The 27,513-nt window shown below is 33.6% G+C and overlaps 1 protein-coding gene across 1 annotated transcript in view; it reads left to right on the forward strand.

The window, feature by feature from the left end:
• The window catches only part of LOC124374212 (spectrin beta chain-like), a gene marked incomplete at its 5' end in the record, with an annotated part of 68,787 nt that overhangs the window by 30,341 nt on the left and 10,933 nt on the right, over positions 1 to 27,513 (forward strand). Inside the window, 13 exon segments of the mRNA XM_046832472.1 lie at positions 822 to 949; positions 3,791 to 4,028; positions 5,140 to 5,279; positions 5,757 to 6,027; positions 7,637 to 7,900; positions 8,026 to 8,156; positions 10,196 to 10,481; positions 10,655 to 10,873; positions 12,337 to 12,633; positions 19,592 to 19,737; positions 25,706 to 25,937; positions 26,197 to 26,370; positions 27,065 to 27,265. Coding sequence (XP_046688428.1) covers positions 822 to 949; positions 3,791 to 4,028; positions 5,140 to 5,279; positions 5,757 to 6,027; positions 7,637 to 7,900; positions 8,026 to 8,156; positions 10,196 to 10,481; positions 10,655 to 10,873; positions 12,337 to 12,633; positions 19,592 to 19,737; positions 25,706 to 25,937; positions 26,197 to 26,370; positions 27,065 to 27,265 — 2,727 coding nt within the window.

Genomic DNA, 27,513 nt, shown 5'->3' on the forward strand with positions numbered 1-27,513 from the left:
TTTGAAGTGTATTTCATAATCCTTATAATGTGCAGCAAACTTTTCCTTGCAACATTTTAAGATGATTATAGAAAAAAGTAACAGTATTTTGGAATCTGAAAATTGAAGCTATTTTTCATCATCTAAAAAGTTTTACCTTTAAATTATCCTGTTTTTAATGTGCCAGAAAAGGTACTAGAAGTGTTTTATTTATAAAAATTAAGGAAGAAGTGTCGGAATTGTCACAAAATAGATTCCCTCTATTTATTAGACATTGTTGTATACAGCTACAAAATAATTTTATTAATTCAGAACTTTCAGAACAACAATGGCTTATTTCTGGTCCTTTCTATTTTCCATTGAATTTTTCAGTAATAATGGCTAAATACCGTGATTTCTTTCCATTAAACGCCTAAGTATAACGTGAAAAGTATGTAGGCTTTGCAATGTTGTACCAAAATGTTATTTTAATAGTTTTTTAAAATGTTTCTTTGTGTACCCCAAGAGGTACCTAAGAAATTGATTTGACTTAAACATTAAGTAGTTGTGTGCCCGGCGGGCTTAATAGTCTGAGGTTTTTGTTTAAGCGCAGAATCAAATTTAACAAACCACAGAGACAGGCAAACAATAAAAACACAATAAGGAAATGCATAGCAACGTGTACTCTTCAGGCGCACAACGCTCTTTACGAAAGCTCTGTGTGTATCCAACTGGGTACACAACAGCAGTTGTGAAAAAACGCACGATGGGGTACACGTTGTCGTGCACATGCTAAGAAATCATATTAATAAAGTAATAAATAATAAATTGAAACAATGATTTCTATGAATCGCTTGTTACAGTTAAACTGGATAGCAACTGTCAAAGAAGCACTGAATGCAGATGAGAACGCAAGAGATGTTGTAACTGCAGAGAACTTGCTTAAGAATCACCAAGATCTTGGAGATGACATTCGAGCTCATGATGATGAGTATGTATATATTTTTATTTTTAGATAGCACCAGTTTATGTCTATAATCGTAACATTTCATTCAGTTCAGCACAACATTGTTAGTATAACCTGGAGGTGACTGTAAAGCTATCCTTAATTTTGATGCACAGTAGCAAGATTGTACACTTTATACAAGGGCTGTTTTTTAAGTAAGGGCCGTTTTTTTTTTTTTTTTTTAAATAACAATTATTTTTTCAAAATACATTTATTTTCAGAATCTACATACTTTTTTTATTTTTCTACATAGTTGCCTTGTTTATTAAGGCACTTATCATATCTTAAAACTAAGTTTTGAAATCCCTCTTCAAAGAAATTTGCCGCCTGCTCTGACAACCAGGAGTTCACGGCCGTCTTGACTTCTTCGTCGTCATTGTAGCGCTTCCCACCAAGATGATTTTTCAAGTACCGAAAAAGGTGGAAATCGCTCGGAGCAAGGTCGGGGCTGTACGGCGGATGATTCAAAACTTCCCAGAAAAAAAGTTGATCATTTCCTGTGTCCGAGCAGCGGTGTGAGGCCTTGCATTGTCGTGGAGGAGCAGAATTCCCTTTGTCAGCATGCTGCGTCTTTTGTTCTGAATGGCGCGTCGGAGACTGGCCAGGGTTGCGCAGTAGGCTTCTGAGTTAATCGTCATTCCTCGTGGCATAAAGTCCACTAGCAAAACACCGCGCCTGTCCCAGAACACAGTTGCCATAACTTTGCGCCGCGGCAGCGTTTGCTTGGCTTTGACTTTGACTGGAGATGTTGTGTGCCGCCATTCCATGGACTGTTGCTTTGATTCAGAAGTGATATGGGATACCCATGTTTCATCTCCTATGACAATTCGACTCAACATGTCGTCTCCTTCCTCGTCGTAGCGGGTCAAGAAAGTCAAAGAACTGCTTAATCTCTTTTTTTTGTGATCCTCAGTGAGGAGTTTGGGTACCCATCTTGAGCACAATTTTTTAAAGTTTAGGTTTTCTGACACAATTTTGTACAGTACTGACCTGGACACTTGAGGAAATTCCATAGAGAGAGTGGTTATTGTGAACCGTCAGTCCTCATGAATTTTTGCGTCAACTGCAGTAACCAAATCTCCCGTAATCACAGATGGCCGGCCTGAGCGATCTTCATCGTGGACATTTTTGCGGCCATCTTTAAATTCTCTGACCCATTTCCGCACTTTACCTTCACTCATTGCCTTGGCACCATACACCTCACAAAGCTGACGGTGAATGTCAGCAGCCGACATGTTTCTTGCAGTCAAAAATTGTATCACTGACCGAATCTCACACGCAGCGGGTGATTCGATAATCTTAAACATTTTAAAGATCCACAGTAATGCATTCAGGTTAGCTACAGAGCTGCAACTGACATGAAGTTGTTCGCTAGGAATGCCGGGAGGCGGGGCGCACGCTCGTTACGGCAGGAACGCGAACTACTACTGTGTACGGGAGAACGGCCCTTACTTAAAAAATAGCCCTTGTATTTCTTATTTTGAAGATGCTATAAATAAATTATTGTTAATAAAATCACGATTTAGATGATGCAATACACTTCAGTCATGGATTTCTATGGTCAGATTATGAAATTCTAAAACATTTTCATACAGACTATTTAAGAGGTATGATGAACCTGTAAGTAGTTACAATTAAAAATTATTCTAATTTCGACATCTCTGCTTGTTCCAGATACTTTGTGATCAGCCATTGAATGGTGTTTTACTTGCATATATTAGGAATATACAAAGAAAAATATTGAGATTATATAACGACGAAAGGATTGTTTATTAGTATATTACCAGATACAATTTTAAAGTATGATTTTATTGAGATTGCTTTTGTCGTAGGTTCTTAGTATGTTTGAAATAGGTGCTAATTATGTAACTAAAATTTTAAAAGCGCTTCCTAAAAAGTTTCTTTGTAAGAAAAACTCATAACTTTTTAGCTGTTTCTTTTTTTTTGTATTTGATAAAAAATATCATGCTTATATTTACAACATACATACATGTATATACTGAATTTCAACAAAACTACGTTATGTCTTTGACCTTCAGTGCTATTTAAAAAATGTATGTTTTTAATGTTTGAAAGAGAGTTTTTATGGAAATATAGTTTGTAGTATCGCATTACACCAATGTATTCAATAGGCTATAATGGAAAACTTTAATCAAAATCGTTTGCTTAATTTTTATGAATAATTTTTTTATAAAAAAATGGATTATTGTACTATTTGCAATGTTTTGTAATCATTGCAAACCATTTGTAGCAATTACTAATATTATCCTTAACAATCTAGTCACTTTTCCTAATCCTCCATTGTTAAAAGCAAATTTTAAATAAATAAATGTTAAACATAAAAATCAAATACTTATCTAGTTATTTCTACATATGCATGCCAGTTGTCAGGTAGTGTCCGTATATTTTATCACTGGCGATGTTTGATATACTTAAACACCTATGGACTAACATTTTGACATTATTTGGACTATAAATTTTCCTATAATTTTTGGATGGGAGGTAGTAGAATGGATATACCTTCTAGAAAGTTTATATACTTTCCTACCTAATTTACCAAAGAATATTACACTATTGGAAACTCAGGGGTATATACGTTAAACTCAGGGGTTAGGTAGTTAAATACGTCATTCTAAGAGTTTAATATATCACCACTTCTAGGGAACAAAAACATAACAATACTCAATTTACGTTAGTTTTCCTACATTTCAGGAATATGAGTTTTCAAGAAGCTGCATTACAGTAATGTTAACTTGTGCTCTGTTTACTTCTATGGTCACAGAATCATTTTTTTAATTTTTGTTAGTAAAAAATTTGAAATTGTAGATTGAGAGAAGTAAGTGAACTGGGGAAACAGCTGATGTCACGCAACCCTGGGCTGGAAGAGGTGAAAGAACGACTGACACGGCTAGATACGGAGTATGCTGCGGTTCTGCGTGGCTTTGATGAGAAGGGTGACTGGCTGCGCCAGTGTCTAGAGCTGCAGCTGCTCAACAAAGAAGCTGATCACATTGACACCACCACTTCAAGCCATGAGGCCTTCCTGGAGTTCACTGATCTTGGTGTAAGTCTGACTGAAACTCTTCTTGATAACTGTTACCTCGATCTTTAAAATAGTACAAAAACTTTTTTATATTATGATCACAGTAAAACGTTTGTGGAAGATACCACACTGAGATACTAGAATAAAGAACCAGAATTATGTCTACATTTAGGAAATGAAATTTTGAAATATCAATTTGTTCAATCTACAATTGAAGGCTAATGAATTTGTATTAAAATAAGATCATTGTGCATAGCATTTACTGTAATTATTATGTTTTGTTTTATTATTCATTAAAAAAAGTAAAGGCATTTATAAATGCTATTATTATAAACTTTTCTCTTAAAATATTTTTACTTATTTAGTTGATTGTTTTATGAACAAGCTTGACAAACTCAACTGAGTATTTATGATTTTGCACTATTGTTAGGTTTATTTCACCCCTCAAATTTGATTAGATGTTAAATGGACTTATAATCACATTATTTGGTTTGACATTCCCATCATCAATGTCATCAGTTCATGTGTGCTATCATACAGCTAATTCTTGAATTAGTTTAACTAAGTAACCATTAGAGAACATTATAGACAAAACATAACATGTAATATATTTTATTCTGCTGAATATTGACAAGTGAGGTTCTGTCAGTTGATTGGAGTTATGGCAGTGTGAGTGAACAAAGCAGCATGACTTTTTTACCAGGACTTTATTTGTTAGTTTTTTACATTGTGAAAACGATTTTTCTTTAAAAAAAGTGTTAGGTATTGTGATATGTTATCTCAAAGCTATGTTAAGTTTTAAAATGACAGCCTAGGGCAGCAAAATTGGTCACTGAATGGTCAATGTTTCTTTATTGTTTAATGAATAATTTTATGCAAAATGAATGATATAATATAAATAATAGTATAGATTTATTTTGAGTATTTTTAGGAATATTTTAGTGAAAAATGATAAAGATCTGACCAAAATAGGTAAAATACTGAGACTTTTTGAACCTCTGTGTTTTTATAATAGCTTTGTTCAACAAATTCCTGCTGTGTCAGTGTGCATGCGAAAATAACTACTTCAAAGGGTTACATTATCACGTATTTCTATTTAATATGCCTTATATATCTGTTTTGTCTTTTGTAGGGTAACATAGATGATGTAGAAGCTTTAATGAAACGACATGAAGATTTTGAAAATACTCTGTTTGCACAAGATGAAAGGGTGAAAGCATTTAATGAAGCAGCTAACAAATTGATAGCTGCTGATCACTATGACAAAAAATTGTGAGTAATTGTTTTTATACTACATTTAATACATAACTTGAATTTTATTGCCAAATCTATCAGTTTATATAACTATAACATTTGGAAATATAAGAAACCTAATGTAAAACAGACATTAATTTATTCTGCATGGTAATTTGCCACTGTAAATTCATAGTTTGTTGTTATTATGAAAATAAATATGACGGTGTTGGCTGAAATTTATATGAAAATCAATAAACTAAGTCTTAAAGAAAACATGTCTTCAATTAATATTACAAATTGAACATGAGTCACTATATAACGTATGCATAGTTTTAATTTCACTCAGTTTTCATCTAATATTTTGAAGATTTTAAAAATAATCTTGATCAATCAGTATCAATACAAAAACATAACATAAGAACATATTTTAAAATTATAAATTGCAACCAGAAACATACCGGTTAAAAAAAACCATAATATAAAAAAGAACTTAAATATATCTTTTTGTTGTAGTATTAATGAGCGCAGACAGCAAGTGTTGGCCCGCCGGCAAGCTCTCAAGGCATTGGCTGCAGATCGTCGTGCCGCCCTCACAGCAGCCAAGGGCTTCCAAGAGTTCTCAGCTGATGTTGACGACCTAAATACTTGGCTCCATGATAAGATGAAGACAGCAGGAGATGAGTCTTATCGCGATTTGACAAACATTGAAAGAAAACTTCAAAAGCATGAAGCGTTTGAGAGAGAGCTGAGGGCCAACGAAGGACAGCTTCGTACAGTCAACAAGGTGTGCATTTTATATAACATTATACACTAGTGATCAATTATAGCATACTTAATGTTATTTGCCAAAATGTATGGTTAAAAGCATATTTTTTATAAAACTTCTAGCTGTCTTATCTATATAAATGTACTCTGTGTCATCAGTGATTACAGAAAGATCGGCATGAGAAGCGTTGTAATGCCAATTTTATCTATGCTTACAAGGCTATAAATGTAAACAAATTTAAAATGTTAGTTAAATTATTTACTATATGGTTGTGAGTTAAATTATTTACTATATATGGCTGTGTTGTCATTTTGCATCGTTTGAAATATAGATAAATGTAAATATCAAATTGCATGTCTCCATCTTTTGTTTTTGCGGGAGATGGTTTTTGCTGGGAATTGATGAATCAGTTAGTTGGTCAGGATATCTCCTTTTATATACAGTGTGTTGATTTGAAAACTTTTCACCCTTTGTATATAAAAACTAAACAACTTTAAAAAAGTCTAAAAACAAATTTCTATTTGCGGGAGTTTTTATTACTTGCTGAAGGAAACAAAAAGACAATATGTTCAGAAAGGAAGAGCAATCTTTTCTCCCTACTCCTACCCAAACTAAAAATTTTCAAATTGCAACCCATATGTAATGGTACATCTAATTATCAAGTTCTAGTATAAAATATAGCCACAATAAATGTAACACAAAATATAAATCAGCAAGTAAATTTCATTGTTTATACGCATACAGTCTTTGTGCAACCTACTATATATCTTTTCAATCAGCGTTTTCAGCCCGAGCAACAGCTTATATAATAGTAACGTCACACAAATATTGCACTTCTTCATCTGGAGCTGAGGCCAATGGTAGCGAACAAAAAAACTCAGACTACTAAAATGAAACTTCAATTCTCCTAGTTTTGAAATATATCAGTTTCACTCTAAAAAAATATATCCAAACAGTTTTTATTTGTCAAAACAAAAAACAACTGAATTTGAGTCACTTGCCATAATAATAGAAAAACACCTGTGCAGCCACTAGGCAATCAATACTAAAGAAAAAGTGTAGACTTGTAACAAAAAAACACACTTTAGAAAGAGATACTCTTTTCAGTGATATAAGTTTCATTCTCATAAAATGAACATTCCCTTCGGTATGATTATTTTATAAGTTGCCAAAGTCAATTGATGACATTTGGTGGAAATTTCAATAGGTACCTATTTTGGATAGTTTAGTCATTGGGAACATGTAGATATAATTTTTGTCGGGGTTAAAATCTTGTTTGATGGTTAAATACGTCATAGAAGTGGAGATGACACAACAATTTTAAATGAGTCTCTGACTATTACAGAGTGTACCTAGAGCAACTCAAAATGAGTTACTGGTCAATAGGAGGGTTAAAAAGGTAATTTTACTTTACTTTTCATGTAGCAATAATTGAAAATAACAATAGACGAAACCACAACTCAAGTCCAAATGTTTAGACTAATTTCAGAGCTTTTGTATTCAAAATGATATATTTTCTATAATGAAATCTCTTTCTTGAGGTTGTTTAATGTTTACTCTGTTGGACTGGGCAAGAACGTAGAATAAATGTTTCCTTTGATATTATTCACTTATCTCTGTGTGTCAGAATGGACAGGCGCTGGTGAGTGAAGGTAACTACCGGGCACCCGAGGTGACAGCAATGCTGCAGCAGCTCAACACCCAGTGGGAGACGCTGGTACGACTGTCGTTGGATAAGGGGCAACGTTTGCGGCAGGCTGCGGCACAGCATGGCTACAATCGTACTATGGAGGATGCTAAGGCTAAGTTGGAGGAGCTGCAGGACAGTCTACAGTCTCGCCAAGTTGGCTCAGACCTCCGCAACTGCAAGCAACTACTCAAAAAACATCAGGTCTCTACCTACAACATAAATATTATAAGTGATTTTATTAATATTTATTGTTGGTTAGAAATAATTTTTAAATATATTTAAAAATTGCACTTTAATATATACATTACAGTAAGTGTTATGTTTAGGTGATAGAGACAGAAATCATTCAATGGGAGCAGCGTATTGGAGATCTGGTAGCCCTGGGACAGGAGATGGTTCATGAAGGTCATTTTGATGCTGATAACATCTTGAAAGCTAGCAAAGAATGTCAAGAAAAGTAAGTTAACAGTTTTTATTACCCCTAGTACTGTGGAGATAGTAACTGAACTGTTATTAGATTAATTTGTTACATGTGTCATGAAGGTTACAGATTTTTTATTTTTTCCATCACTCAGTGATATAAGATATCAGTAACACTACATTTTGAGATCTCCAATCTGATCTCTTCCTCAGGTGCAGATGACGAACCTAACACATAACTACAATGTAGGTTAAAATAAACAAATCACAAGGTTAGACCTGCTGAAGATTTTACAAGGTCACTTGCTGCAACATTGGATGGATGCAGGGATGTTACAACGTACTTCTTGTACTACCTCTAAAAAGAAAGTAGCAAAATTCTCAGCATCTGGCACTTCATGATGCACGGATGTAGATCCTAATTCTCTCTTCACAACTTACAAGGCAGCCTTGTATTTGTTGTTAGCGGTGAGGGTAAAATCATCATTACTTTTGCATTTTGCTCCATTTAAAGCAGTTTTATAAGTACTTTTAGCTTCAGAGTAGGCTTCTTTATCCTCTGCTAACCCTGTGTTAGGTGATTTGTTGAAATAGTCCATCAAATGCCTTTTCATCGCTGACAGTTCAGCAGTATACCATGTCCTGCTTTTAAGGTTTGTTGCAAATGTAGGCCTACTTTTATTAACAATAGGTAAGAAGTTATTAAACCAGTGTACTCGTATGACTAGATTTTAAAATTTGTTGTACATACTTTTGCAATCAAGGCCATTTAACAGGGTAACCCAACCGATATTGCTTAAGCAATGTTTGAAATAAGTTGGCTTGGGAGAGGACGATTAAGTCATGTTATAATTATGTACTCATCGGTATATTATTACTATTGCACTTTTGTTGTAGATAAAGTTCAATGCTCAAGAAGTGATGATCAGAAATTGGCCAGTCATGACCACGCACACTGTAATTAATTTTAGGCACATCAGAAGCAATATAGTAAATGCAAGCCATATTCCTGATTGCAGTGAAGTTCAAACAGTATAGCTCTGCTGACCTCAATAAATTATGAATTTTAACAGTTTTCAGTTTGTTATTATAGGCTTTAATGTTAAAGTCTCCACACAAGATAATATAACATTTAAAATGCAATATATAGTCTAAAAACAAGTCAAGCTGGTTAAAAAGTATGTTATCATTGCAACCACTAGGTTTATATAGTGACACTACAATAATCTTTGCTAATAAGAGTTTAATGGCCCAGACTTGAAAGCAATTTCTAGACAGAAAGTACTCCCATCAAGTTCACGATAGTCCACAGAACTTAGTACATATCATATTGCCCCCACCACCATTAAATTTTTCTGTCTACAGTAAATTGGGGCCAATATATGCCCAGTAAGCTTGTATAAGTTGCAATTGTTCACATTAAACCGATGCTCAACCAGACACAAAACGCTGTAGGATTTCTCAGATGTAACCAATGCTATATCAATTACTGTATTTTGAGGTTAGGTTCACCAATAACACTGTTTGTACAAAGCACTTTATTTTCAAAGTCTTTCTTGTATATAAGGCTAGTCTGGCCTATTTCAGTGCCTGAGGAGCTATTGGGGGTGTTAATATGAGCTGTTCCTTAATAATATCTCAGTTTCATCATAGCAGAAACAAGGTGGTGGAAAATTAAGGAGTAGCGGTGGGTCCTTTTTTAATTGGTTCATTCCAGACGAACTTCTCAAAACCATACTGTGTCTTCTCATTTATTTATTAGAAATCTGTATGATGTGTCATTCTTTTGGTTTCCTCTTTAGTTCTTTTTTCAGAATAGGCAACCAAAGCGGTCTAATTTCATTTGGTACCTAAATTTTTGACTGAATGGTTAGTTTGCAAATTTAATGTATTAAAGCCCCACATACACTCAATCAATTTCCTTTTAAAGAAATTAGGTTCCTAACTTATGTTATCTCTATACTCACATAATCATATGAATCTATCTGATAAAATCAACATGTACATAGATTACTTTCATGAAGTGAAACTTTTGTTGAGTACATTATGTTTATGCAAGTTTTTTCTTGTTTACAGATTCAGCTCATTGCAAGAGCCAGCTCGTAAACGAAGAGAGGCATTGGAAGAATCTCTACGTTTTCACAAGTTTGGATTCGAGTTGGAGGCTGAGCTAGGTTGGATACGAGAACACTTACCGATGGCATCTTCAGAGACATTGGGCCAGAATCTGCATCAGGCACAATCTTTACACAAGAAACATAAGAAGCTGGAGGCTGAAATTCTTGGGCATCAGCCAATGATTGACAAGACATTAGCCTCTGGAGAGGCTCTTGTTCACCAGAGTCACCCGGAGACTAAACAGGTCAGAACCTGTGCAGTTTTCTGTATTTTGTTTGTTGTACTTACATGACAGGTTTTAATAATTTTCTCTAAAATTTCCAATATTATCTCTAAGTGTTAAATTTATCTATATTACTATTAAAATAAATCTATATCATAAATTTATTTTTTCTGTAATTTATTTTGGGTTTATAGGTTGAATCTTTGTGTATTGGGCTACAAGATGCTTGGCAAGACCTCAAGATGAAGGCACAGGAAAGGAGTAAAAAACTGGAACTTTCACTAAAGGCCCAGCAGTTCTACTTTGAGGCTAGTGAAGTGGAAAGTTGGCTGTCTGAACGTAACAATGTCTTGTCCTCTACTGACTATGGAAGGGACAGAGATGCAGCATCTAAACTGCTCACTAAACACAAGGTACAGACTATATATATTTTTTTTGTCAAAAACAATAATTATCCTAGTTATTCTTTTCTTGATGTTATATAATTTAGGTTAACACATATAACACAGTATGAGTAAGTTTCCAATTGTATTAAAACAAAATTTCACTTTTTAATTTTTACATCAAGGATTGATTATTAATACAGTAGAACCCCTCATATCCGGCCTCGGTTTTACCGCACCTCGGTTTATCCGGCCACTTCCCGCAAGCCAATATCGAAATTTATTTACCACGGCTTGCAGACGCGCAGTTGCACGCACTAGTCTCCCACGACTCTTGCGTTATTTTGGTGTATCTATTTGTTTACATTTTCCTGTGTTGTCCTCAGTTGAGCTAGTAGGTTTAACCTGTAAACAGTTCGTTCATTATTTCCAGTGCGGTTAGTACAGTACAGTACAATTGTTTTGTTTCATCAAGTGCTGTGTACTGTAGGTTGGTTTATCCGGCCGAATCGTTATCCGGCCAGGGGCTCGGTCCCGTGGTGGCCGGATATGAGGGGTTCTACTGTAGCAATATTAAAGTTATATGGTGTTCCAACATGAGTTAGCATAGTTAACACATTCACTGCGGATAACAAAATTACAGGTGACAGAAAATGCGGGAATTTTTTTGTTTTTTACTTACCCAAAACAGAGTCAGGATAGAAGAAAGGGTTGTCCAAGGTACCCCAGAAGCTTCGTTGGAACGGGTGACGTCATGTCAGTGCCGAGTCTGCTTGTCATCCGCACTGGGTGCCTGTCCCTGTGTTGTATGTGCTCGCAGCGCACTAGGTTTTGGCACAAACATTCGCAAATTACACGTATATAGTACATGAGTACGTACATGACACGTAGATAGTACATCAATTACACGTATTGGGGTGGGGTGGCCCACTGGGGGTGGGGGACGCCGCCTTCACCGTCCCTAGAACTGTTCGAACTCGACTCATTGTCTTCATCAGATGAAAAATTATCGTCAATAACATTATCGTCTTCCTCCATTATGAGTACATACATTTACACAGTCAACAGACACTATAACCACTCGCACTATATCGCAAAGCATACACAACAAACGAATCGCACCAACTGACTCACCGAAACAGGCACACCTCGTTATGAGTGTTACAGCCTTCCTGGGCAACTGCTCAACTCACACTGAGGCAATATGAAAGCAGCTGCCGTATGCCGAGCTCGCTCGTCCACCACCCGATGCGCCATTTTCACATGACGAGCATGCTCATCACCCGCAGTGAATGTGTTATATTGGCAATAATATTTAGTCATGCAGTCTAGCTAGCACTATTTTAGGTTACATTCTTAGTTTGTGTCATGTCCAGTAGCATGATTTATTTTTATGGTGTGGAATAACAATATTTTTTCATATAAAATAGTATAAAATTAGTATAGTCATAGACCTCCAATAATTTAAAAGAGATACTTGTATTGTTATGTAGGCACTAGAACTGGAACTGGACACGTACTCTGGGATAGTGAACGAGATGGGAAATACGGCCAACAGTATGATCAACGCCAAACATCCAGACTCCAAGGCCATCGCTAGCAAGCAGCAGGCCATCAGCCAGCAAATGCGGATGTTGCAGAAGCTTGCGAGTGCTCGGCAGCAGCGACTGGTGGAGAGTATGTGTCGCCATGAGTATCTCACTGAGTCTGCTGAGTTGGAAAGCTGGATCCGTGAGCAGATGACAGCTGCTGCCTCTGAGGATTATGGTCAAGACTATGAGCACTTATTGGTCAGTACCTGATTGTCTTCACTAAAGTTTCAACCTAATAATTTTCCACAAAATCTATACGTTTTAGAATTGTTGTAATCCAAATAATATGTTATAGATTAGCAGTAATTACTAGATGATTCAGCAGTGATTATCTATTTAATCATTGATAATAATGACAATAATAATATAAGGATCAAAATCAATGATTACACTAAAATGACTTTCAAAAGCTTATTTTCTTATATCAATATTAGGATAATGTGATCAATGTACATGTGGTTTGATTACAATTTTAACTGTAGGTTGTTCCTTTGATGATAGTGGAAAATGATCTTTTTAAGGAACTGTCAACATTAATTAAAAATAAGACTACACAAACACTTATACTCTCATTCTACACTCTTGTCTTCGCTAGTAGCCTACAAAGCTTTTGTTTATATTACATAATAATCTGTCTATTACAAAATTAATAACACTTCCAGTAGGTGTTTTGTATTTTCTCTGATCATCTCCCCTATTACCAAAAACCACCATAACTCGAAAATGTATGTATGTTTATATGTATGGGCTATGAAACACAAATAGGATTGTAAAAATGATAAATGTCATAATGTTTAACCCTCCATCTGTTAGACGACTAGTGATGAGTTGTTAAAAAATGTTTCTCTAATGTTGATAGTCGATTTTATAGTCATCTATTTAACCAAACTTTTGCTATCGAAATCAAAACTTAAGTAGAGAAATATCATACCAAATTAATTATTATGTTTCACTGATTAATTTGGTGTATAGTTTATTCAATAATAATGCATAATAAGTATGCACTGAAATTATTAAGTTGCAATACAAATGTTGGTTTGCCGTGTCTGGTCACGCACTTCCAGTAAGCACTAAAAAACAGGAGTTTTACCCTATAGTTTTGCCAGGAGAAACTTGGTTTAGGAATGAGTTTGGCTACATCACTGTGTCCAGAATAATTTCTTTCCCAACAAGATCATCTGCTTCAAATATCTGTTTCTTGAAATATGTTGCAAAGAAAGAGACCTTCTACGCAACCATTGTTTGCGACATTTATGTAATGTTAGACGACTACTTTCACTAGTCACTAGTATTTTGTTATTTCTCATAATATTATTAGAGTTGTGTTAGTATCAAACAAAATCAAACTTTTCCTTGTGAAATTTGCCATCAAGTGGTATAGATGTCTTCAAGGAATGAGTAAATTATACATGTTTATTTTGTGATCAAACTTTATAATTTCGAGACAACTGTAGCCACCATATTGATGTGCTGGCATTACTCATTGTGTATTCAAACTTTTATTTGTGAATTCTAAGTTTAAACCTATAAAGTATACCACAGGGGCGGTTCCAGGGCTGATTTTCAGGGGGGGCTATCTTGTTTTTATGTAGCTCATTGGTCATTGAAAAGTCCTCTTTTATGCTGTATTGCTGTAACCACAATTTTAATTCACAGAGAAATTTTCGCTACGTCAAAGTCCTTGTAAATCAAGAAAAACTTGAAAAATGTTTAATTCTAACATTTTAAAATTGTAATTTTAAGCAATTTAAAGTCAAAGAGGTTTAATATTCTAACGTAAATTGGATGGTTACAGAGAAACTGCTACTGTTTACTGAAAACAAGTTTATTGTGTACAAGATGGCTTTTAAAACAAATACTGGTTCAAAATACAAAACTTATAACACAAACTCAAGCCTTCTTGCACCTTTCTTTGCAAATCGTTCTATTATTTTATCTGTGTCCACTTGAAGATGCCTGTGAACGTGAAGCATGCAAAGGCCCGTGAGACGTGTTTCTCCCATTCTTGATCTCAGCCAAGTCTTTACTCTTCTTAAAGTGGAGAAAGTCCTTTCTGCCGAAGCCACACTGACTGGAAATAAAATAATAAAATCACTCATGGAACTGAAATAGTTTTTATAAAATATAGACTACATATTAATTTTAATGAATTTACTTATTTTGTGTTCATGAATGAAAAAATTACTATTACTTGCTTGTGTGTTACATTTATATTTATTTAAGTTAAACTTGGAAAACAATTTTATTCTTAGGTTAGTTCTTACTCTTCAGGTAATACAGTACCCATTCTGTGTGCTTTTCCATTTAAACCCACATATCTAAAGTATGTAAAGTCACCCAGCCAGCCCATACCTATATGACTAATTTTATTTATTAATTTACGTACCTGGAAGTGTGGCCAAGATTTTGAGAACATCATGGATAATTGGAAATATATTTGGGTCACAGGAGTCTAACACTTTCAATATATCTTCAGGGAGTTTTACATTTTGCTCTTTCTCCTTCTTCATCTTCCAGTGGTTTTTCCCACAGGTCCACTTCACCTTCAAACTGAATTTCATTACTTAGGGTATCTCCATCACCGACAATAGGTGCAAACTGTTCGAAACCTTTTTTTAAATTGACAATGAGATCATTTTTTTCTCTGGCATCCTCAACTATATTGGTGGGAATTATTCCTCGTAGGCCAAAACATTCCAGTGAGCTATAACTTAACCTGGATGTTAAGTCAGCACAAACATTATCAAGAAGAGGTATATAAATAGATCGTCTGTAGTACTCTTCTACGTCTCCTGGGTGATTTGATCTCTTAGTTTGACTGCCCGTACGTCTTGGTAACTTCAATTCAACATCCAGCTCCTCTGCTAGCGCTTTGGTTTCAAAAAATATTTGTTTGAATATATCATCACATTTATCCTTCTTTCTTTTAATGTTGCCATGGTGTTGGTGACTGCGGTAGATGCCCGGTTAGTGTCAAGTGATGGTGTTTGTAGAAGTCGACTGAGCGGCAATGAGACTTTTAGAACGTCAATCAATGACATCATTGATATTAAAAACTCAGCCGTGCATAAAGAGTTGAGCAAAGTCGCCGCAACTGACGAAGTTGTGCGATCTTGCCATGACGAGATAGATGTGAGTGCTTCAACTATCTGACGAATCCCAGATCTGAACTGAATTACTCCTTCATGTCGCTCTACCCATCTAGTTTCAAACAAACTACTTAACTGACGCCCTAGTGTTAATTTTAAAACTGGATTTCTCTTGGCCGACACATTGAAAAACGACACTACTGATTTCATTATCCCTACTGTATTTCGGATACAAGCAATATTTACAGAAGTTGAAAGAGAGTTGTTCAAGGCGTGATTTAAACACCGACATCTACATGCATGTTTTGCAACCTTCTGTATTTCAGATACTGCACCCGCTGCTTCAGAGAACATTACACAGTTGTTCAGATCTAAAGATAAATCATGAAGTAATTTAACAACAATCTTTCCTAGAGCCTCTCCACTTAAACGTTGCTCACTATGCACATCTTGATCTGGACTGATGGATTTTATGTTTTCATAAGCATCAATAAATTTAACAAAATCTTCCCGAATTTTATTGTTGTGTACATATCTTAAGTTCAAAGACAGTTGTTCGACATGTGAAATATCTGTCGTCTCGTCAAAAATCACCGAATAATACTTTGCGTTTCGGACTTGATTTAATATTGTTTCCGTTATCTCTTCACCACAGCATGTGATCAATTGGTTTTGAGTGGTATTACCAATACAGGTTGCTCTTGAAGACGCTGCGGCTAAGTGCCGTTTTAGTGTCTCATCTCCAGAAGAGATTTTGAATCTTAACAGTTCTCTAAAATTCCCCTCGTTACTCGGACCAGCCTCTTCATCCAGTCGTCCATCATCTCGATGACCTCTTAAAGGTATATTTTATCTGCCTAAGAATACGATTGATTCTATTATTGGGCGTAACCTCTCTCTATTTTCTTGTACCTGCTGTAGTCGTTGAGAGTTTACTTGGTTGTCAATGGATTTGTCCGGATTGTGATAACTTTGAAGGAAGTCTAGACCAGCCTGCACGCATATTTTATGATAAGCCGTGTTTTCATGTGTTTGTATGAAGCCGTCTTTACCCAATAGCTTGGCATATGAAGTCAAGGGTTGGGTTACAAGGTTCTGAGCTAACATCCCTTTATTGTGCCCACACTTTTTATCGGAAAACAAAACGCAGAACTTACAAAATAACCCCTTTTTAACGTCGGAAAAAACTAGCCAATTTCTTTGTTCCAGGTGTTGATGACCTAAGTAACGTTTTACTTTCCTTGCCATTTTTAGTGTGAATTGAATGTGGGAATTCATATGATTTGGGCGGTGTCCAATGTCGTTCTAACAATTGACACTTTGTAAATTCATCTATCTTTTTATTCACAAAAAGCCCTATGTCATTGGCACAACTACCATCTCTACCTAATTCTAGGGATGTATTTTGGTTTTCATTGTGCTCTTCAGTGTTCACAATAGTGGTGTTGTTAGATGCAGCATCGGTAAGAGAAATTGATAAAGTATTTATGCATGAGTCAGGATCAGGTTGTGATGAAGATGTATTAGTCTTTTTTACACGTGGTTCATTGTCGTCTGTTATTTTCTCAACTTTTTTGAAAATATGAACTAATAATTGATTTTGGATTCGGTCGTTTTCGATTATTTTGAGATGCCTGAAACAATTAGGAAGTTATTAATTATCATTTAAAAAATTAAGGTTGAGTATTTATTTTAAAGCCAAGCGCCTGTCTCGTGATTTTGTTATTTGTCTATAGTTCCTTTCCTAACCTAGACAAGACCGTATTATGCTTCCAAATAGTTACCGGTACGTATTCACTAATTAGTTATTATATTTTACCTTTAAACATAGAAAAGTCTTAATAAAATTGTACTTATACTTGAGATGAGAGATGGTCCCGACTCCCGACGGGATTCGAACTGGGCCACTTCATGATAGGTATTCCAAAAAGCTACTGCTTATTTAGCAACGCCACGGAATACATATATTGAAACATTGTGCAAAAATAAATTCCACGATAATGAATTGTCAAAAATATAGGTCTGAAGATGCTCATTCCACAAAATTGAATAATATATCCATATTAATTTACATAGGTCAGCAACTTTAAATATGTAAAGGGCCAAAAGAATATAGCTTTAGAAAAAAGTCGAATGTAGATGAAAATTTTTTTTCATTTTGGCGTTATTTGTTGAATGCTGTTTTTGTCAAATACAAGAACAAATTCTGAATATTTTTCTTGATATGTACGAGTATTGGGATTCAATTTTGTTAGAACTTATAGATTATAGAAAATATTACACTAAGCTTTCCTAGTATTTCGGGGGGCATGGCCCCCATGGCCCCTTCCCTGAAACCGCCCCTGGTATACCATGATCAACGCTTTATTTGTGATTAATTTATTATACAATAATTTGGTGACATTCACAGGTACGTAGGCTAAATTGTGATATAAAAATCATTATAACTAGACCTACGCGTCTAGATTACAAATTATGTTTATTTCATTATTTTTTATATATGAGTGACCTAGTAAATAAGTCAGGTGAACTTGGACAATTATTATTTATAATTAATAAATAAATAAATTATAATCATTTTTATTAAATTTCGCCATTTTAAAGATTTTCTGACAGTATATTGCGTGTTTTTTACAGCATTTATTTCTTGACAAAACACTTCTTTGGATTTGTAACAAACAGTTATATATATATATATTTAGAACTTTTATGCTCTGAAACATAGAAAAGGTCTCAAAATATAATAAGCATACAGAAAATATCTAAAAATGTTAGAATGTGATATCATTTTTTGTAAAAACACACCATTTTACTATTTACCAAAAACAATTTAAAAATTTTAGGAAAAGTAGAATTTTTTGATGTTTTGCATAAAACAACTAGTATATTTTTAAAAGTAATAAAAAAATGATTTCTATTTTTTTATAAGGCTTTACTTTTGGATATTTTTGTTTTACTATTAGTTTTTTTCACTTATAATGAAAAATAAAAACCTAAATTTAAATAAAAAAATTAATCCAACTGTATATAAATATCCCTTGTTTTGTACTGAATATAAAATATATAATAGTGTGTACTTTACTTCAATAATAAATACATTCTACATAGGTTTGAATGAAGGTATGCACAACCAGTGCCTGCAATTGTAGGAATTTCAACTGCCAGATGCAGGGTTAATATATTTACACTAAACTTTATACAGAGATAGTATTTGTAAATAGATTGGATTAGTTAGTTAGCTAAGCTCAACCAATGAAAAGTTTCCAGGTGATGACCATTTACATTTTTGCAACATTTTTGTCTAGACTATGTATAAACGTAAACACAAAATTACTGGTTTTATAGAAGTATTAAGTAATTTTTAAAAACTAGTATTCTTACTTATTATTTTTTAAATATATTCCAGATGGAAACCATTAAAAATTGGGAAAAGTACTGTTAATACCTCAGTATATATCTACGATATTATGTATCGTAGATAAAAAAAAATTGTTTTAGAATTCTGTGGTTATTTGCAACAATGTGGCCGTACAAAGTTTTGAGAAGTACATAGGAACCTCAATTATTTTAAGTGCTGATGTATAATCATAATTTTTTAGTGATTGTACTGTAACCAAATCTCAGTTTTTAATAAAAAATGTATCTGGTTATAAAAATGTTTGTCTTTTAAATAAATAAAAAAAATGCTGTTTATTATGAGTGCTTTTCAGACTGTTTAAATTTACAGAACAACATTTGTATGTTCAAGATGATTGGAGCTCTAAAAATTTGAAAGTTTTACAAGTATATTAAAATTCAAATTATTAGAGTCATCATACCATCAGTGTTGTACAAACATGCCTGCTAAACTAATAATGCATCTTCAGCTGACATGCATCACAATGACAGAATTATGTTCATCTACCATTCTTACAACTAAGCCACTAGAGATATTCTATAATGTGTTTAAAAGTGTATAATATAGTACATCTGAAACTAACCTCAAATGTTCATAGAAGATCGTCCAACTAATGAGTGTTTATAAAATTATCATACAGTAGAACTAACAAAATTTAATAACTTTTCAGATTTTGCAGAATAAGTTTGATGATCTTAAACACAGAGTGGAGGCGGGAGCTGAAAGGTTCAACCAGTGTGAGGAGCTTGCAAAGAAGCTCATATTGAATGAAAGTCCTTATATAGCCGACATTGAAAAACGGCAAGATCAATTGAGGTACTATCATTTTGAATAAAAATCTATTATTTAATAGGTTTAGAGGTTTAACTTTTTTTGTGAGAAAGCACAAAATAAAAAAAACTATACATTTTGTTGGTGAGTTAGGTATTTTGGCCAAAACATTTGGTATAATTTTATATTTATTTCTGTTTGCTAGACACATACTTCTGATACAATAGTTTCACTTATGGATTTTTTAGCTTGCACGATTACAATTTATAATATAGATAGCACATTTATTGGAAGTTATAAATAATTTCCATGTTTTCCATTTGACTTCCAATATAAATTAATAATGTTATAAATCCTATAAACTTTACTGAATATAATAATACTATTCTGTAAAATACAAAATAAAAATATCATACATTTCATTGAAGGTGAGGCTCATTTTATTGGTCACACAATTGCAGTAAAAGAAATACACAATTATCCAATAATTTAAATTCAATACACAAGGCCTTTCAGTATTGAAGATGCCATTGTAAGGTGTGAATTCAAACATATTCACAAATTTATCTCTACTTAAAAAAATAAAAAAGTACATATTTGTGTTTTTTAAGTTGTTCCCAATCTTTCTTATTTTAGAAAGAATGTCTATTTTAATTAATCAAGATTCTGAAATATTTTTAATTTTAAGTCAAAGAAACTGTGGCTAAGGCCTCGCTGGTAACTCACTGTGAAACAAACTACTCAGACAATTTATTCTATGTATAACATGTGATAAGCTATGGTTTTGCAGTGTTTTGCTTTGCTGTATATATACCTGTTTTGCTATGTTAAGCTATGTTTCTGTAATATAATTCTCATTGAATATGTGGTGTGGATAATTTTCTTTATTAAATCTATGCATGCATCATTGAAAAAAATTAAATTTTGTATGCACAAATTGCATGCCGTATTATTTGTTGTAAAATATTTTCTGAATTTTATATACTGAAAAAGTTAGATACTTTGCTTATTATTATTAAACAAACTTAATTCACAAGAGACTATTTAAATTTATAACAACAATACCATAGATTAGAGTAGATCACTAAAAATCCATTGATATGCTCAGTAGCACTTATTAGTTTAGATTTTTCTATATTTAATGAAATAAAAATACAAGCTAGTGTGATGTTTTGGTTCCTTATACAGGTTCTCAGTTCTCCAGTTCTCTACAAAAATGGTCCCTTGTTCCCAGTTTCACATTATAATATAATACAGTCTATTCAATTCCTATAAAATCCAATTAATTACAATATTGATTTATTAATATTGTATTGTATTAAATAGTCTTTCATACAAATAATATTTAACACGATAATTTTGTATGACAAATACTGATAATTATTTATTTGTTCTAATACTGTCATTATTAGCATTTTAACTATAAAGTGTGTTTTAAAACCTACTTAAATGTTCATAAAAAAAAAAATAGCTAAAGGACTGTGCACAGTATTTTCTGTTTGGGCCCAACATGAGGGATGATGGCAACTGCAATAGGCTGTACACTAATGTTTTACTTATGTATTGTAACATCTAGTGGAGTTTTTGTGCTACCTAATATGTTTACACCAATTAGTATCCCCTACCAAACAATGTTTTTTCAGAGAGTTTGTAGAAAATGAGATACAATCTGTGGTATCTACTTTGAAGAAGAAGCATCCTATAGATATTGATGGGATATCTGATACTATTAAATCATTATATTAATATTAGAACATTTAACTATTTCGGTAGTGCTGCTGAACAAATTCCTGTTCTCTTTATAGAAGTGGTGTCTAGTGGCAGTGGGTAGATATATATACATGTATATATTATGTGTATATTACATGTAATGGTTTGACTCGTTTTTACTGCACAGTTGACTGTTAATGGCCAAAATGCACACTGAAATGTGGTCATGAAAATGAGTGCCATATACCTTGCACACTTGTGAAAAGGGCTGCAAAAGTATACTAACTCCAGCATAAAACTTGTTATCAAATTTATGTTTGATGCGTTTTCAAAAAAACTTAAAATTATCAGCATTTAGTAAACATTCTACAGTTGAAGATAACATAGTTATCACATCCAAGAATTTAGAGATTTTTGTCTCAAAAGAAATGTACTTGAAACCAACAGAAACTAGGAACCGTTTACTGTAGAGAACAAAACTAGAACTGAACTTAAAATATGGAATCGATTCATCACTAAATCAAAGCTTCCTCTTAAATTATTAAGTCATTGAGTGTTGTTTTTATGCATGCTTTTGACATTTTTGTGGCATGCTGCTGTTGGCTACAATCTTCTCAACTTGTTACAACTAAAGTATATTTTGCTGTTCATGTTATAAATCAAAATCACTCATGAAAATTTACACAAATTTTAGTACAGTAAAGACTGATTGTATTTAGTAGTTCTTCAAAACGCCACAAGCTAAAGTAAACAAGTTGAGAGGTAGCCGGATGTTGCTTATGGTCTTGGTTGTGGTGTAGTAGAGAGGAGGTGGAGACAAGTGACGCAGTGGCAGACGTCAGACTCAAACATCAGGCTATCAGGTGAGTCTTCAGTGTGCGGTTACCGGACATAACAAGCACCAGTTGAGTTTCTGGTCTGGCATAGCTCATATCTATCAGGTACTCTAATGAAAATAGTTTTAGTTATAAATGGCGTTTAATAAATCAACATATACAGTATTATTGCATAATAATTTCTAAAAATTGTTATGTTTTCAATAATAATAAATTTGTTTACAAATAAAACATGTAACCAATTTGGCATAAAACCACAATTTATTCAAAAATCTTTAAAGATATGTTAGTTTTGGAGTTTCTTTTTCAAAAAATGGTTTTTTGTTTGTAAGAAACAAGTTACCAAAAACATTACTGACATCCCTAGCATTTTCGCTCACAAAGATGTATTATTTCAGTGGTATGGTTCACGAGTCATCATTCTTGAAGATGCTGGAATTTGGTGTCTGATAGTTTGTGTATGTCAGCGATATAGTGCTCTATGTGAATTTGCTGTAACTAGCAGATTGTGTTAAATTAGGGAGTGTCACGATGTTCAGTGATTACTTTTTAACTGTCGTGAGTTATCCATGACTCGTGCTGCACACTGTTTATATTCAATTAGACCAGTATTGAATTGTTGAATAAAGCTTCAAAACATGACAAACATAAAGATCTATCTTCTACCTAGGAGGTTGATGCAATAACATAACAGGCAATGACAGCAGCTGAAGTTTTCGTGAACAAGGGAAAAACTGGACATGTCGTGAGTCAAGGGTGACCTCATGCTGCACACGAAAAAATAACTGTATAAACAAAATAACTCTTGTGCAGCTTGAGCTATCCGTGATTCATTTGTAATAATAGACTTTATCGTAATAATTATAAAATATTCTCTCCAATTCAATCCCTAATTAAATCGGTAAAAAACTGTAAAAAATATATGTTCTGGAAAATGGAGTTTGTTTTATGAAAGCCTGTTTTTAAATAAAAGTGTACTATGAGTCACCATACCGCATTGAACCTGTCAGTAAAGCTGACATTACATTTACATTTTTCATTACATTTTTGTTTACCTGTGAACATACAGTGATAGCGACCTAAGCATTAAATGTTGATTTAATGAATCAAAGATTTACCACAACAACATCTTTAACACTTCAACTATTTTTATATACACTGAGTTTTATTAACATCTAAAACTATAAACATTTACTCTCCCTTTTAGAAAAAATGCTAAAAAACAATCACAGGGCGGACCTGGATCTCTAAAGGCAGCAATTAGTAGACATTGTATTAAATTGTTCAAACTACAACACAAGTTGTTTAACGCTTCAAGGAGCAAGGTTGGGAATTTCTTATGTAAGTTACTTGTCTGAAAATGCAATTGAATGCATACAAACAATATAAAAATCTATGTCTGTAATCATTCAAACAACAGAATTTATAGTTTATACCTAAATGGCATTGTCCTAAATGTGCCATTTTTATATAAACACATCATTTATTCAATATTTGTAAATATTTTGTGAGAAGCTACAATCATGTTGTAACTATGCATGCTCAAATTTGTACATGGATAAATTTGTTATGTAACAATACTAATAACATTGACAGAATGAAAGGAAATAATATAAGTTTTGTAATGGAAAATGTAATTTTTTTTAATATTTCAAAATGAACGATGTAGAAGACTCCAACTCAACTCTATGTATTCTTCATAATTTTATCTTTCATTTAAGCGTATATAACTATGATTAAGTAGTATGTAGTATTTATAATATTTTCTGGAAACAAAAATGCTTGCATTGTACCAAAAGAGTGCCTGCTATTGATCGGTATTTATTACTGTTGGAGAGTTAAGATACGAGACTAAAATACTGAGTAATATACTGTAAGTTTTGATATCATAGATAACTGCCACCTTAAATCGGCCTCATTTGCACTTATAAACCATTTGTTGTACTTGAAATAATGGTTAGAAAATATAATTTTCTATACAAATGTTGTGAGTTTGATAGGTTTCAAGTACTAATTTTGAACAGGAGTACAAAAGTTGTGGAATACCACTTAACTCAACCCCTCAATCAATTATCTCATTTTATTAATTTAATTAAGTTTCAGTAAAATATCATAAGTGATAGACTAGGGGACAAAATAGACAGAATACCAATTAACTCCAGTATACAGTTTTCATGTTATGTCATCTACAGTTGAATTTATAAGACGTGAATCTGTAGACAGGATGTACACACTAGTCCGCAGACACAGCCTTGCTCCGCTTCTCTGTCTCTTGATTATCTGTGTGCTGGTTTGACTGCTACAAGCGCTACCAAAAACATCAATCTCGCGTCATTGCCGTTGTGTAAAATTGCTAAAAGAGTTCAAAATGAACAATCTTTATGTTTCATCTGTGACATCTGTCAAGAAACCGGTTCTACATAGTCAGAGACGGATAATAATATATAATGTATAAACGTATATGGAAAAACAGTACCCCTGCATATGAGACTTCAGTTATGAGTGGTAGAAGCTTGTGGAAAGTCACTTGAGTACTGTTCACAGAGTTATTTAAGAAAGTAAAAACTCCCACGGGGAAAAAAGCTGAAAACAACAGAAAAATGTTAAATGCCTGATATAAGAAATTTAAGATTGATTATTTGAGAAATGGGCTTATCGTGAATCAGTGCCCAATAGATTATACATGGATAAAACTTACTTTCATAGTCCTACAGCAGCAACAAAAATGTGGACAGAAAGTGAAATCAAAGGCTTGGAAAATCCTATTAATAAAGGAAAACGAGTTGTTGATGTAGAAGTTGGTGGGGAAAGTGGATACATATCGAATGCTTTGGTCATGTTTCAGTCACTTCGTAATATACACGTACGTATACAAGTTTTACAAGGAATTATTATACATGTAATAATAATTCCACAAGTACTACATACATTGGTTTTATACATTAAGTATGTCAATTTCCGTAACAATGTTGAACTAGAATTTGAGGGTTTTTACCTTTATAAATTGTATGTAAGTTTTAAAATTTCAAAAGTTTATGCTTAAAAACTATTATTTCCTGTTTAATATTTGATGCTTCAATCTGGAAAAAAAGAAAGGAGATTAGGGATCAACTAATTTTGTTACACTGCATGTGCAATCGCAACGCAATGTTACACCCAGGTCATGCAGTGTGCGGGACGAAGCGACGACCTGACTTTGTTAGTAGGGATAGTAGCAGACTGGCGTTTCCCCACTACATCCCCTTCCATTACCTGAAACCATCCCCAATTACCAAACCGTTTCACGTCTTATAAATTAAACTGTTAATTTCTGTATTTATAGGAATAAGGCAGTTTGTTGTAAAAATATGATACAATTTAATGTAGTTTGTAATGTTTTAATGAATTTCATTAGATGATTTGCTAGAAGAAGTTAGGAAGAAAGAAGAAGCAATTATACAGTAGCTTGAACTCTGTGACATGTTTAGGGAGTCTTGGCAGCAGCTGCTGTTGGTACTGGACAACAGAGAGCAACGGCTTGCAGCGGCTGGGGAGATACATCGCTTTCACCGTGATGTGGCCGAGGCTCTCTCTCGCATACATGACAAGGATGCGGCAATATCTGATGACCTGGGTCGGGATCTCAACTCTGTTCTGGCACTCATCCGCAAACATGAGGGCTTTGAGAATGATCTTGTGGCTCTTGAAGCCCAGCTTCAGGTAGCTAAATGTTTCAAAAACACTATAATGATCATTTACTTATAAAGTGATACAATTTTTTCATTTTGTATAAAGTAGTTTATAAATGAAGAGTTTTTGATCAAATAAAACTTTTTATTAATTTAATTACTTGCTTTTTTATATTAAGGTAGCTTTTTCAAATCATCAGAAACAATTTACAATGGATTGTATTAATTAATCTAGTCTAATTTAGTATAGAATTAATGATAACTAATTATGATATATATTGTTATTGAAGGTCCTGGTGGAGGACGCAGTGCGCCTACAAGCTCAGTATCCTGGTACAAATGCTGCTCATATCGGTCAGCAGCAGGAGGTGGTGGTAGCCAGCTGGTCGGCCCTCCAGGAACGTTCAGCCACAAGGCGCGAGATGTTACAGGCTAGCTGTGACCTGCAACGCTTCCTTGCACAAGTAATTCGTAATAATGTTCTTTTGAAATAAGCTTAAGCTACCTCATAGCTCTTGTGTTAATACCGATAGATCTGCCTGTTTAATGTAATAGTCCAACTTATTATTACAGAAGTGTGTCCCAAATTCACACATTCTTCACCAGGTTTCTGTTCTACCAGGGATGTGACATTCTCTTTTGTGTAGCTTTTTCCTTTTCTATCAAGAGAGCTATTTAAAATAGTGGCTATTGCATTTTAATATTCAGAGATTAATAAATTGGCATTAATACCAAATAACAGATTTAGAAGAATTAAATGCTGGCATATATAATAGTCATAGTTATTTTTATTGCCTCAAATTACACGATTGCCCTATCTATTTTTCATTTATTTTTTCATGTAACTGTGTTTTGTATATTATGAATTTCAAATTGTTGTGTCTTAGTTTTGTCAATATTAATAACCATTTTATTCAGTCTTAACAACCGTGTACAAAATTGAATAATGTGTCACAATGTTCAGATTTTTTATGATCAGTACTTGCAGTAAGCTTCCTAAGTCAATTACATTAGTTTATCTAGTAGAAAATCACAATGCGTCCTAATACAATTAGGTACTCCTTGTAACTGCCAGAATAGAAGAGCTACTGTAAATTTTAAAGCAGTGTGAGGAAATTAATAAACTTTATTGTAAAGTAACTCCTAATATACGTATAGGTGCGGGATCTTATGAATTGGGCAAGTGGATTGCGTGCGGCCATGCTAACTGAAGAGAAGGTACGAGATGCAGCCAGTGCTCAGATCCTCAAAGCCGAACATGAGGCAGTCAAGGCAGAGATTGAGGCCAGGGAGGAGAGCTTCCGTCAAGTCATGGAACTTGGGGAGGCTATGGTGAACGGAGATCATTATGCTTCTCAGGTAGTCTAAAACTTTTGTTTTACAAAGACAAAACTTGGAATATTTTTATTGAATCATATTAATATTTTTTTAATACTTGAATTTAATTGTAGTATTGGTAATAATACAGATTCATTGGGCAAGGGTCAATAATTGACAATTTTAAAGCAAGGTGTCGTATCTAAACAAAATCAACTAAAAAGATAGTAATCAGAAAAAACAATTGTAATCCAGTGAAGAGGATTTTACTCTTAACACTGAAGAGTGAG

Source organism: Homalodisca vitripennis, unplaced genomic scaffold (assembly GCF_021130785.1).
Source record: "Homalodisca vitripennis isolate AUS2020 unplaced genomic scaffold, UT_GWSS_2.1 ScUCBcl_7467;HRSCAF=15163, whole genome shotgun sequence".
Classification (NCBI taxonomy): domain Eukaryota; kingdom Metazoa; phylum Arthropoda; class Insecta; order Hemiptera; family Cicadellidae; genus Homalodisca; species Homalodisca vitripennis.